Consider the following 12,036-nt stretch of genomic DNA (forward strand, 5'->3'; position numbering starts at 1 on the left):
AGAGCAACGGGAGTCGTACTTTATTTACAAATTTGTAACAATTCCTCACGGCATTAATGAAAGTCCGGGTTTATTGACCTCCATCGCCCCTTTCAGAGCCAGTGCTGACCTTAGGAGTGCCGGCGCGTCAAACCTCGGTCGTTTGTCGCCAGCGGCATCTTTTTCAAGCTTCGCTGCCCGTCCGCTTACACAAAGCTCTTAATTCATCCCACACCCCTGTCTTCCCAGTTCGACGTACCACCTTGTCGAGCGGGGTGCAATTGAAGAACCAAGAACCCTTGATTAAATGCTCCTGCCATTCACCTTTGCCCCCCCACAGGACACTTTCGCGAACTCGTATGTTTTGCCGCCTTTTTTCTTTTTCTTTTGTGTGTGTGTTTCATGCACAGTGCACGTGTGTGTAGTTAAGCTAACTGCGCCGCTGATTCCGCCTTCACTATTCGTACTGAAGACGCTCCTGGAACGTCTCCTGCCCTGTCTGAATTTATTCTTTATTTGTTTGCTCGTTTTGGACAGCGGCACGGGCAGTACATGCATCTATGATTCTTATCTGCTCCGGGACTCCGCCAAAGTCTGTTATTGTTGCTTTGAGGGCCCGGAGGCCCTCCCTCCCCTCGTTATTCCTTTTTTCCCCCAAGCTGGCCTCCCGCGCAAGCTCGCTGGGCGGCAGGGGACAAAGCGTTTTTCTTTTTCTCTTTATTTCTTTCTCCTTTTTCTAGTATTTTTCTTTTGTGCCCATCAAGGGTTCTTGGTTCTTCAATTGCACCCCGCTCGGCAAGGTGGTGCGTCGAACTGGCAAGACAGGGGTGGGGGATGAATTCAGAGCTTTGTGTAAGCGGGCAGCGAAGCTTGAAAAAGATGCCGCTGGCGACAAACGACCGAGGTTTGTCGCGCCGGAATTCCTAAGGTCAGCATTGGCTCTGCAAGGGGCGATGGAGGTCAATACACCCGGACTTTCATTAATGCCGTGAGGAATTGTTATTAAATTTGTAAATAAAGTACGACTCGCGTTGCTCGAGATCTCTTTGTTGTGGAACCCACCCTGTAGGACTGTTAACTTAATTGCATCAAATGGGTCGTTTTTCTCATTAATATATGTGTTTTAACAAGGGAAGGTAGGGATAAAATATGCGCGCGGTGGTTATTAAAGCGAATTCGTATAAAGTTAACGGTCTGCCCAATGTACTGCGTACTGCACACACTGCATCCTAGGAGGTATATTACGTTGCAGAAATCCCAATCAGAGTTGTCATTAATTTTCCATTTGAATCCTGAAGCTGTGCTTATTTCACAGCTTGATGTTTGTAATGTGTTTGCAGACCTGGAATCTACTTTTACCACAAGGTCGACACCCCAAAACCGGCTCTTTATGTGACTGAGTGTATCAGAATGTTTCGAATGTTTTTCGGTCGTCTGTAGACTGCATGAGGGAGAGCAGTGAAAATTTTGGCGAGGCGCTAGCTCGCTTTGTTTGAGAATGTTGAAATTTTTTTTGAAGATTTTGTTTACGTACGTTAGGCGGCTGGGTTACTGGTGAAGGGAAGTACGGGATTTGCCTGATGGTCTGTTTGCTCGCTGTATCGACGTCACTCCAGTATTTGCTCTCGGTTGGGTTTAGATGTCCTTTGAATGGCATCGTCGGCAATGGCGACGGGTATCGCTGCTTAATGAGGACTTCTTGCATGCGTTTGGAATTTTTTACGAAGTCTTCATCTTGGGAACATATTCCTTTAGATCGATGTGCCTGAGAGTATGGGATGCTTGTTTTAGAGTGACGAGGATGGCAGCTTTGGAAGTGTACGTATTGTTGACGGTCCGTCGGTTTTCTATATACACTGGTGGTGATTGAGCTTTCGTTTACCAATATCTCAACATCTAGGAAGTTAATTGTGGTGTGGGCGCACGTGTAAGTGAAAGATATGTTGGGGTGGACGAGGTGTGTCAGTCCAAATTAAAAAGATGTCATCCAAGTAGCGTTTGTATAGGGTGGGCTTAATGGGACAATCTTTCAAAAATTTAGACTTATTACTATGCATGAAGATGTTGACGTAGGTGTGGGCCATCCTTGTACCCATGGCTGTGCCGTTAATTTGTGAATAGTGTTGATTGATGAATTCGAAGTTGTTATATTCGAGTACGATTTTCGACAGTATTTATAAAACACGTGGAGCAGGGGAGCATCAAATCACTGATCGAAGCGTATGAACAAAACAGAAAGGAGGAATCCCCTGCTGCACGTGTATTAGATATGTTGTTCACAGCAACATCTTGCATGAAGCTGCAGGGAAGAGAAAAGTCGATGAGACGTAGCCAGTTGTACTTGAGCCGTCTACATCGAAGGATTCACCACCGATCCTCTCACCAGGTTTCGTGAAGCTTGCGCTTTATCGTGCCGGTTTACCACTGTCCTTCTTGCTAGTGAAGCGATTATTTTTTTAATGTTCTCTTTTTGCCCCATTTGCCATCTGCCATTTTTGATCGGGCCATCTTCTGGGCAAGTACTACGTTTGAGGTTCGAAAAAGATGCATAAGCGATCACGACCTATGCAAACAATAACAAAGACGAAACACGCTACAAGAGCACCACTAGCTGCATATCTGCATATCGCGCGCACAGGTGCGACTGATTTTCGCTGACGATCGGCCGCTCCCGCTGTAATCAATTAGCTGTGTCGCCAGATCGTCTGTCGCGAGGCGCTTTCGCTGTGCCCGCATGACCGCTTGTCTTGACCTTCCAGGGGAATTGCGCGTTGCTCGCGCGCGGCTTAGCCCGAAGCCGGTAAACCGGCTGGCCACCGCCACATCTGGACCTGGTTTGACTCAAATTGGTCTCAGCCGCGCGCCGCGTCTTCGGTTCGGGCGCGAACAATACGCGAGATTCAAAGCGCTCGGCCGTCTCTGTCTCTATGGGGGGGGGGGGGGGAGGGGGGGGGCACTTGACCCCAAGGGCGCTCCTTTTCAGCACCACCCCGCCGTCGCCCGCCTCCGATTGAACAGGCGGGGGGTTCAAAGGGGAGCTGCCGCGGAGAGGCCGGGCAGCTCGTCCTAATGACAGCGCAGAACATGCGTCACTGACAGCCCCCTTCCTTTCGCCGTCTTGTCCATCGTGCGTCGCGCCGAGCCCGACAAAGAGGAGGCCGTCACCCCCCCCCACCCTCCCTTCCCTCCTGAATGGGGGGGGGGGGGGGGCGAAGATTCCGCAAATAGTTTCCCAGAGGCATCCTGTTTTTTTTTTTTCATGGGGTCAAGGAAGGTGGCCCAAGCATTGTGAGGCAACGTTCTCTCTTCAATCTAGAGAAGCAAGCTTACACTGCAAAATTAAACCTTGTCTTTCTCTTCCAAATGCAATTAACTAGGAGTCCTGTCCAAAACCATTTCAGGTTGTTATGTGGGCACCCCCAACCTTTTTTATTTCCGTGTAACTCCAGCACTTCTTCACCTTTGTCATTGTAGCCGCTATTGTTCAAGTACCATGCCACATCTTGTTATTAGCACTTGCTAATTCATGCCTTCTGCAGGGTTTAAAGGACCTTTTTAATTGGAAATTAGAGCATGTGCACAGGGTGGAAAGCGCGTGATCTGCCAGGAAACACTAAAGCGGCCCCGAGAAGGGATCTTTATTAAGGATGCCAGCCATCTTGGGCCTCTCCACTTGGCAACGACGACAAAGCGTGTGCGGTCCCTATGGTTAGGCCCCAGCTGTGGAAGCCATCCTCGGACACGACCATGACCTTCGACATCTGATGTTTTTATTTAAAAACACAGGGACCAAAGTCGTGCTGTATGCTGTGCAATCGCCATGTGGTTCCATAATCATCCATTTAGCCCGGCTCTTTGGACGGATTCAGGAAACGACTGAAAAGAACAAAAGTAACGAGAAAACAAAGGTGCGCTGCATAAAAGTTAAAACGTAAAGAGACGAAGGCACGCTGCGCTAATGCTGTAGCGAGGTCTAACATGTAAAATTTCGCGGCTGGCGTCGATTTCTACAAAGCGCGAGTAGTGCCTACGGAAATAAACAAAGGCGCACTGGAGATGGGTATGTCTGTATACAAGCACGAGTTTTTGTCTCTACAAGCGATTTACTAGCTCACACCGCGCGATTTTGAAGTCTGGCGTCGATTTCGACAGAGAGGGAATACGGGCACGAAACGGGACGCTCGCGATCTGCCAGGAAACAATGAGGTGGCCCTAAAAAGGGCCGTTTGCAGGAGCACTTCAACCGCGACCTGCAGCGGCGTGGCGGCGCGGTGAGCAGTAGGCCCAGCAGTGGTCCGTCTTGTGCCCTTTGGCTCCGCACCGACGACACCGGTGCACGACGTACACCTCTCCTGGTCTTGCCCTTGAAGCCGACGCTATCCCTGGTCCGTAGATCTTGACGAGGGCCGCGACGATAATCTTTGACATCTGGTCGATGCCCCGGTCTCTCGCCACGTGATATCGGTCTGCGGCAAACAAGGACAGCATCGGCTTGCCAGAAGCATCCAGGAAACGATGCTGCAAAAAAAGTTACGTTACAAGCGCCGCAATTTGGTGAGTTCTGCTCGAGAAAACTTGCGAAAATGTTGTTCAACCCTTACCTCGGGGTTGAGAATGTGCACGCCCGACAAGCGCTTCAGCGTGGCTGACAGACGGCGGTTCAGCTGGCGACGCCGGCGGTCCTCAAATTGCGCCTTACGTGGCTCATCGAAATGGCGTGGCAAGACTTTGAAGACCAGCACGACACTGGCCACGTTCTCCTGCAGCAGCAAAACGAGGTCCTGGAATGCGCAAGACATGTAGGTAAGCGGTACAGCACTTCATGAAGCGAAATTTGAGATACAATGCCTACCTTTATGTGGCTGGAAGCGAAATGTGAGATAAAATGCGTACCTTTATGTGGCTGGCGATTTCTCGCCGGTCATCCCCTCTGTCGAGATCGTTGCCGCCAACATATAGGACAACAAAATCGGCGTGCCGAAAGCATGTCTCGGGAATTATTTCAGCTAGGCTGATTGCGTCGTGGCCGCTAAAGCTGAAAGTGCATGTTCTCACTAACGGCGAAAGCCGTAAGCGAGAACTGCACAGAAATTTCAGCTGGCTGTCGCCGACGAGCGCACCACGCAAAAAAGCCATACCTGGACAGCTCCCGAAACGCGCCCGCCGCCGCCTAGGTTCACGAAGCGAATGCCCGCGCACCACGCAAGCACGGCGGACGGCCGGACCTAGCGATTCCCTAGGCCGTCTAGGGACAGGCCGAGAGAGGCGCGGCGACCCCACATCCGGTTGAGAACAAGGGAGAAGCAGAAAAACGTCACGAAGAAGCGCATCCCATCGACCAATCAGCGTTTCCAGCCCACCTGCACCCAAACGCTTCTTGGAGGTCATGCGGGAGAAAGCGTTTGCGGGTCGGTAGGCTGGAAACGCCGATTGGTCGGTGGGATGCGTGTCTGCGTGACGTTTTTTCGCTTCGCCCTCGTTCTCAACCGGATGGATGGATGGATGGATGGATGGATGGATGGATGGATGGATGCATGGATGGATGGATGGATGGATGGATGGATGGATGGATGGATGGATGGATGGATGGATGGATGGATGGATGGATGGATGGATGGATGGATGGATGGATGGATGGATGGATGGATGGATACGGCTGAACCCTTTACATCGGGTGGTGGCTCAAGCCACCTAGCCATGTCCTGTGAAATTTTACTCCTGTCTTGCTTTTAGCCACCAATCAGATAACCTTCGCTTGGTTACTTCTAACCTCTTAAAATCCACTTTCCCCTAAACCCCAATGCCTTGGGTAAGTCAGCCCCGCTGCCTTCCACTGTAGGGTGATGCCCTTTACAGGAGAGTATCAAGTGTTCAGCCGTTTCCTCCTCCTCTCCGCACGCAATGCACAAAGTGTCTATCTCCTGGTACCTGACTTTATTATTTATTTATTTATTTATTTATTTATTGATACTGCAGGCCAATAAACTGGCCCTAGCAGGAGGGGCAATACAGTAAAAAGTGTGACGATGCAAAACAACAATAAACACTAACGAAAAATAATGCTGGGTGTAGCAGTGTTACTCAATGAATACTCAATGAATCTATACGTCTTAGTCCGCAAAACTCCAGTTCTGGCCTCAAACAACAAAGAACTTCCCCTACAATTATCATAGATATTTTCTTTGACAATTTCCTGTTTAAATGTCCGGTATGTTTCCAGTGCCGATTTCGTCAGCATCCCTGTTTTCCACAAAGCTCTCTCTGTTTCTTTAACCTTTTTCTTAACCGATAATTGCTGATTTGCCCCCTTACTGCTGTCCAGATATTTGCTTGACAATTTTCTAGTTCGCTTTCTCCATTTCGTGTCAACATTCTTTATATACAGGTATCTGAAAACTTTCCTAGCCCACCGCTTTTCCTCCATCTTTCTCAATCGTTCCTCAAATGCTATCTTACTGCTAGCCTCTCTGCTCTCGAAAGACGCCCATCCCATATCACCCTGTACCCCCTGATTTGGTGTATTGCCATGTCCTCCCAAAGCTAACCTCCCTACTCCCCTTTGCCTAATTTCCAGCCTTGCTTGAACATCTGGCCTCATACACAGGACCGCATTACCGAAGGTCAGGCTAGCGACCATCACCCCTTTCCAGATCCCTCTTACCACATCATAGCTATTGTAATTCCACAGTGCCCTATTTTTCATGACAGCTGCATTCCTACTAGCTTTATTCATTACATATTTTTCATGCTCTGTCAGGTACTCAACACTGTTATTTATTCACACCCCAAGATACTTAACTCATTCACTACTTTTAGCACGAACTCCTGTATTCTATGCTCGCCGCCCTCTTCATTAAATATCATGACTGCAGATTTTTCCTTACTATACTTGAAGCCTAATCTATCTCCCTCTGTACTGCATATGTCTAACAACTTCTGCAGGTCTTCCTTGTTGTCAGCCATTATCACTATATCGTCCGCGTATATTAGTCCCGGTAATGTCTGTTTAATCAATTCCTCTTGCTTGAAAAAAGGTAGGTTGAAGCCTAGTCCGCTCCCCTCTAGCTTGGTCTCCAACCCTTGCAGGTACAACATGAACAACAAAGGGGACAGAGGACATCCTTGTCTAAGACCCCGCAGTGTCTTTACAGGCCCTGATACATTTTTTCCCATATATATATATATATATATATATATATATATATATATATATATATATATATATATATATATATATATATATATATATATATATATATATATATATATATATATATATATATATATATATATATATGGAGTAATTAATCTTTTAATATATATATATATATATATATATATATATTAAAACATTAATTACTCCATTTAAAAGACTAATTACTCCGGCCTGTCCCTAGAGTGCCTAGGGAATCGCTAGGGCCGGCCGGCCGGGCGTGCGTGGTCTGCGGGCATTCTCTTCGTGAGCGTAGGCGGCGACGCGCGCGTTTCAGGAGCTGTCCAGGTATGGCTTTTTTTGCGTGGTGCGCTCGTCGGCGACAGCCAGCTGAAATTTCTGTACAGTTCTTGCTTCCACGACATTGCGACGACCCCCAAATGGCGCTGACCCGCGAGAGATCGCCAGCGACATAAAGGTACGCATTTTATCTCAAATTTCGCTTCATGAAGTGCTGTACCGCTTACTTACATGCCTTGCGTATTCCAGGACCTCGTTTTCCTGCTGCAGGAGCACGGGGCTAGTGTCGTGCTGGTGTTCAAATTTTTGCAACTCCATTACGACGACCCACATAAGGTGCGGTTTGAGGCCCGCCGGCGTCGCCATCTGAACCGCCGTCTGACAGCCACGATGAAGCGCTTGTCGCGCGTGCACGTTCTCAATCACGAGGTAAGGGTTGAAAAACGTTTTCGCAAGTTTTCTCGTGCAGAACTCGCCAAATTGCGGCGCTTGTAACGTAGCTTTTTTAGCAGCATCGTTTCCTGGATGCTTCTGGCGAGCCGATGCTGTCCTTATTTGCCGCGGACCGATACCACGTGGCGAGACGCCGGGGCATCGACCCCAGTGCACCTTTGTTCGTTTGCAGTGGCAAGTCCAGGGTAAAAGTGGCCACGATAATTCTGCCACTACAATCAGCCCTTTAGGATCGCTACCAGCTGCAACGGTAAGTCCAGAAGTTCCGACTCGCACATTGTGGAAATCGCGCCTGGCCTAAGTGTCCAGCATTCACCCAGTGCAGTGCAGCTTTGTTTAATTCCTTCGAGACTTTTCGCGCTTTGTCGAAATCGACGGCAGCCGTGAAAATTTACATATTAGACCTCGCTACGGCTTTATCCCAGCGCAGCGCGCCTTTGTTTCTTTGCGTCGGCAAGCGTTAGAAGCGCGCGCCGTCTCGCGCTTTGTCCGAGTCGGCTCTAAAACTCGCGCTAGGCCTCGTTGCCTGGTTGACAAAGTGCACGGCTTTGTTCCTTTCAATGGCAAGCCTCTGTCACTACAGTCGGCGGCCTTAATTTTTATGATCGCTGTCAGCTTCAACAGCAAGTCCAAGAAAAGTTATGACGATCGCGCGGTGTGGATATCGGCGGTAGAGACAAAAAACTCGTGCTTGTAGCTGCAGACTTACCCAGCTCCAGTGCGCCTTTGTTTATTTCCGTAGCGACTACCCGCGCTTTGTAGAAATCGACGCCAGCCGTGAAAATTTACATATTAGACCTCGCTACAGCATTAGCGCAGAGCGCCTTCGTTTCTTTGCGTTTTAACTTGTTTGCTCGTTACTTTTGTTCTTTTCAGTCGTTTCCTGAATCTGTCCAAAGAGCCGGGCTAGGAGGATGATTGTTAGCCGTCAGTGGAACCGCATGGCGATTGCACTGCATAGAGCACGACTTTGGTCCATGTGTTTTTTAAATAAAAACATCAGATGTCGAAGGTCGTGCCCGAGGATTGCTTCGACAGCTGGGGCAAAACCATGGGGACCGCACACGGTGTCGTCGCTGCCAAGTGAAGAGGCACAAAACGGCTGTCAACCTTAATAAAGGCCCATCTTGGGGCCGCCTCAGTGTTTCCTGGCAAATCACACGCTTTCCACCCTGTGCACGTGTTCTCCTCATTTCCAATTAAATAGGTCCTTCAAACCCTGCAGAAGGCTTGAATTAGTAACTGCTAATATCAATATGGTACTTGAGAAACAATAGCGGCTACAATAACAAAGATGAAGAGGGGCTGGAGTTACACGCAAATAAAAAAGGTTGGAGGTACCCAGATAAGCTGAAATGGTTTTGGGCGGGAGTCCTAGTTATTCTATATAAGACTCAAATAACGCATATTCAGCGTTTATCAAGGTTTTTGTAGAAATATATAAAGAACATTAAGCAGTCTAAACGAATAAGAGAACCATTGATCACACCAGAGCTCAGAAGAATGATAAAGAGCAAAAACAAGTACCATGCCTTTTTAAATAATCGCTCTCTAGAATCTCTTATTAAAAAAAAACAAGAAATAATCTGTATGCTGAGCTTAAGCGTGCTAAGATTGTGTATCATCAAAGACTGTTCTCTGATGTTAGAATGAAAAATTCAGACACTGTGTGGAAAGTTGAAGATAACTTGTTACGTCGCAATACGAAAAATGCGCCAGCTCAACGAATAATCTATAAGGGCTCTGAATTATCCGGTCAGGCTCTTGCTGGCCATTTAAACAGCAATTTTTTAACTACCCATTTACCTATGATCCATCTACCTGAAGTTCCTTCATCTTGTAGCCCTTTCGAAAGCCTTTTCCTTGAGCCCACCAATGAGACCTTTATGAATTTGAATAACAGCAAAGCCTTAGATGTTGACAATATTCAGATAAAACCAGTCAAATATGTACTATTATATATTGCACCTGTGCTTGCATACATCTTCAATTTGTTAATTGAAACGGGAGATTACCCGGAAGAAATGAAGAAAGCAAGAGTGACAGTTGTGTTTAAAGGGGGAGATAAAGATGTAGTGTCCAATTATAGACCAATATCTGTGATTCCAGTCTTTTCAAAGGGCTTGGAAAAAGTAATCTTTTCCCGTGTAGTGAACTTTTTTAATGCAAAACAAATCCTGTCTGATGCTCAATTTGGCTTCCGAAGGGGAAAGTCGACGGAAACGGCTTTGTTATCACTTAAGAAATGTATCCTGCAAAACACTGAAGCAGGTATTCTCACTGTCGGACTCTTCATTCATTTTAGTAAGGCTTTCGATTCCCTAAACCATCAAATTTTAACTCATAAACTTTCTCAAAACGGAGTTCGTGGAACACCTTTACACCTCATGAAATCATACCTGCAAAATCGAAAACAATCTGTCTATATCCACAACCATCAGTCTTCTTTTCTGGCGGTACGAAATGGTGTGCCTCAAGGCAGCATTCTGGGCCCGATGCTTTTTAACATCTATATAAATGACATTGGTCATATTTATGACAAAGCGAAATTTATTATATACGCCGATGATAGCAGTTTACTAATCCCTGGTCACGACATAAACAAGTTAATTGAAGAGTGCAACGTAATCCTTACGAAACTAGAGAACTGGTCCTCTTCTAATTGCCTCCAAATAAACCCTACAAAGACTAAGGTAATAATTTTCCGTGCAAGGAACAAGCCAGTCGAACTACAACGCGCTCCAAAATACGCTGGTCAAGAAATTCAAATTGTAGAAAGCCACAAAATCCTTGAAGTTACTTTCTCGTCGCATCTCAGGTGGGATCGACATGTGGAAAATATTTGCAAAAAGCTCTCTTCAGTAGCAGGTGTTCTAACACGATGTCGATGGCTCCTTCCCACTCACGTGAAAATTCAAATTTAGCATGCTCTTTTCGGTTCCGTAACTCTGTTTGGGCAACACCACAAAAACAAATGTGATAAAAATACAGGTTCTGCAGAAGATACAAAAGTTACCATAATACGCAAGCTCTGTGTGCAGTTTCACCGCAAACGAGCCAGCGGTTGAGGCGGGGAATTTTTTAAAGTGTCAGCGATAAAAACGCACAATACTGTATAGCCAGGTTGCATTTTATGTTCCTCTGTTGTCTGCCGGTGCCATGTATGCCTATTGAGTGTTTCTTTTCTCTTTATTTTTCTCGTGTCTTCTCTTTGTTTTCATGCGTCTGTAACTATTGTTAGTGAACATACATGCTCATTGTTTTCATTGCATTTAATCTATATGTCACTTGCTTCGTTGTTTTTGAGTTTGTTCTAATATATATATATATATATATATATATATATATATATATATATATATATATATATATATATATATATACCAAAAGTGATTTCTGGCAGCTGATTTGGTCAATATAATATAAAATCACCAAAAATTGAAGAAACATAACAGGATTTAATTCACGACGTTTCGGCTGGAGGACCAGCCTTTTTCGAGTGTAGTACAGCGTTTGAAACACGCACAAAGATTACAAGTTTACAGCAAAGCACGAGTTCAGAACACTTGGGGGGGAGGGAAGAGACATTTTCTTTTAACAAAGGAAGAGAGAGAATCGGTGCAGGTGTTCCGGAGAGGCCGATTTTTTTTTAATAACAAAAGGACAATAAGATTAAGATAATAAAAATATAAAAAAGGGGCAGATTCTTTCCCACCACATCAGGGCTGCCTTGAAAAGGCCCTCAAGGTGTCGCTCCTCTCAGGATTTTGGTGACAAGCGTGATGGGCTCCACCCCTGTACAAGGAGGAAGCTACATTCCAGAGAAACTGGTGGGGGGGGGGGGGAAGAGGGGGATTAAAGAGGAATGCAAACGAGGCCTCTAATAAAGAAAAAAAGACGAAAAAAAGAGAAAAAAAGGAAAGTAGTGAAAAAAGGAAAGAAGAGCCATTGTACAAGGCTTGGTAATATGCATTCAGAGAAGAGTGGTGGCAACACGAGAGAATACAAAATAAGACATTGAAAAATGAAAAAAAAAGAAAAAAAAGAGAAAAAAGGGGGGATTATTGTCCACCACCTCAGGGTGGCTTTGGAAAGGGGTGAAGGGCGTATTTTGGTGACAAGCGTGAAGGGCATGACCCCTGTACATGCAG

General features: G+C 46.3%; 1 protein-coding gene across 1 annotated transcript; it reads right to left on the reverse strand.

Annotated features, from left to right (window-relative positions):
- Positions 1 to 3,796: 3,796 nt before the first annotated feature.
- Positions 3,797 to 5,367, reverse strand: LOC144112036 (uncharacterized). The gene is made up of 4 exons (XM_077645113.1): positions 5,340 to 5,367; positions 4,873 to 4,985; positions 4,581 to 4,760; positions 3,797 to 4,497 (listed from the first exon to the last, which is right to left on the reverse strand). Exons 1-4 carry the CDS (start codon positions 5,365 to 5,367, stop codon positions 4,219 to 4,221), a joined length of 600 nt encoding a protein of 199 aa, XP_077501239.1. The 3' UTR covers positions 3,797 to 4,218.
- Positions 5,368 to 12,036: the final 6,669 nt, after the last annotated feature.

The sequence above is a fragment of the Amblyomma americanum genome, unplaced genomic scaffold (genome assembly GCF_052857255.1).
Source record: "Amblyomma americanum isolate KBUSLIRL-KWMA unplaced genomic scaffold, ASM5285725v1 scaffold_30, whole genome shotgun sequence".
NCBI lineage: Eukaryota > Metazoa > Arthropoda > Arachnida > Ixodida > Ixodidae > Amblyomma > Amblyomma americanum.

What these genes read in the sequence shown, in the direction of transcription:
- LOC144112036 (XM_077645113.1), bottom strand. Translation starts at nt 5,367, where the DNA reads ATGACCTCCAAGAAGCGTTTGGGTGCAG. An exon ending in CAAGAAGCGTTTGGGTGCAG is followed by an intron (nt 4,986 to 5,339) that starts GTGGGCTGGAAA and finishes CAATCAGCCTAG; the next exon opens with CTGAAATAATTCCCGAGACA. An exon ending in TGCACATTCTCAACCCCGAG is followed by an intron (nt 4,498 to 4,580) that starts GTAAGGGTTGAA and finishes CTTTTTTTGCAG; the next exon opens with CATCGTTTCCTGGATGCTTC.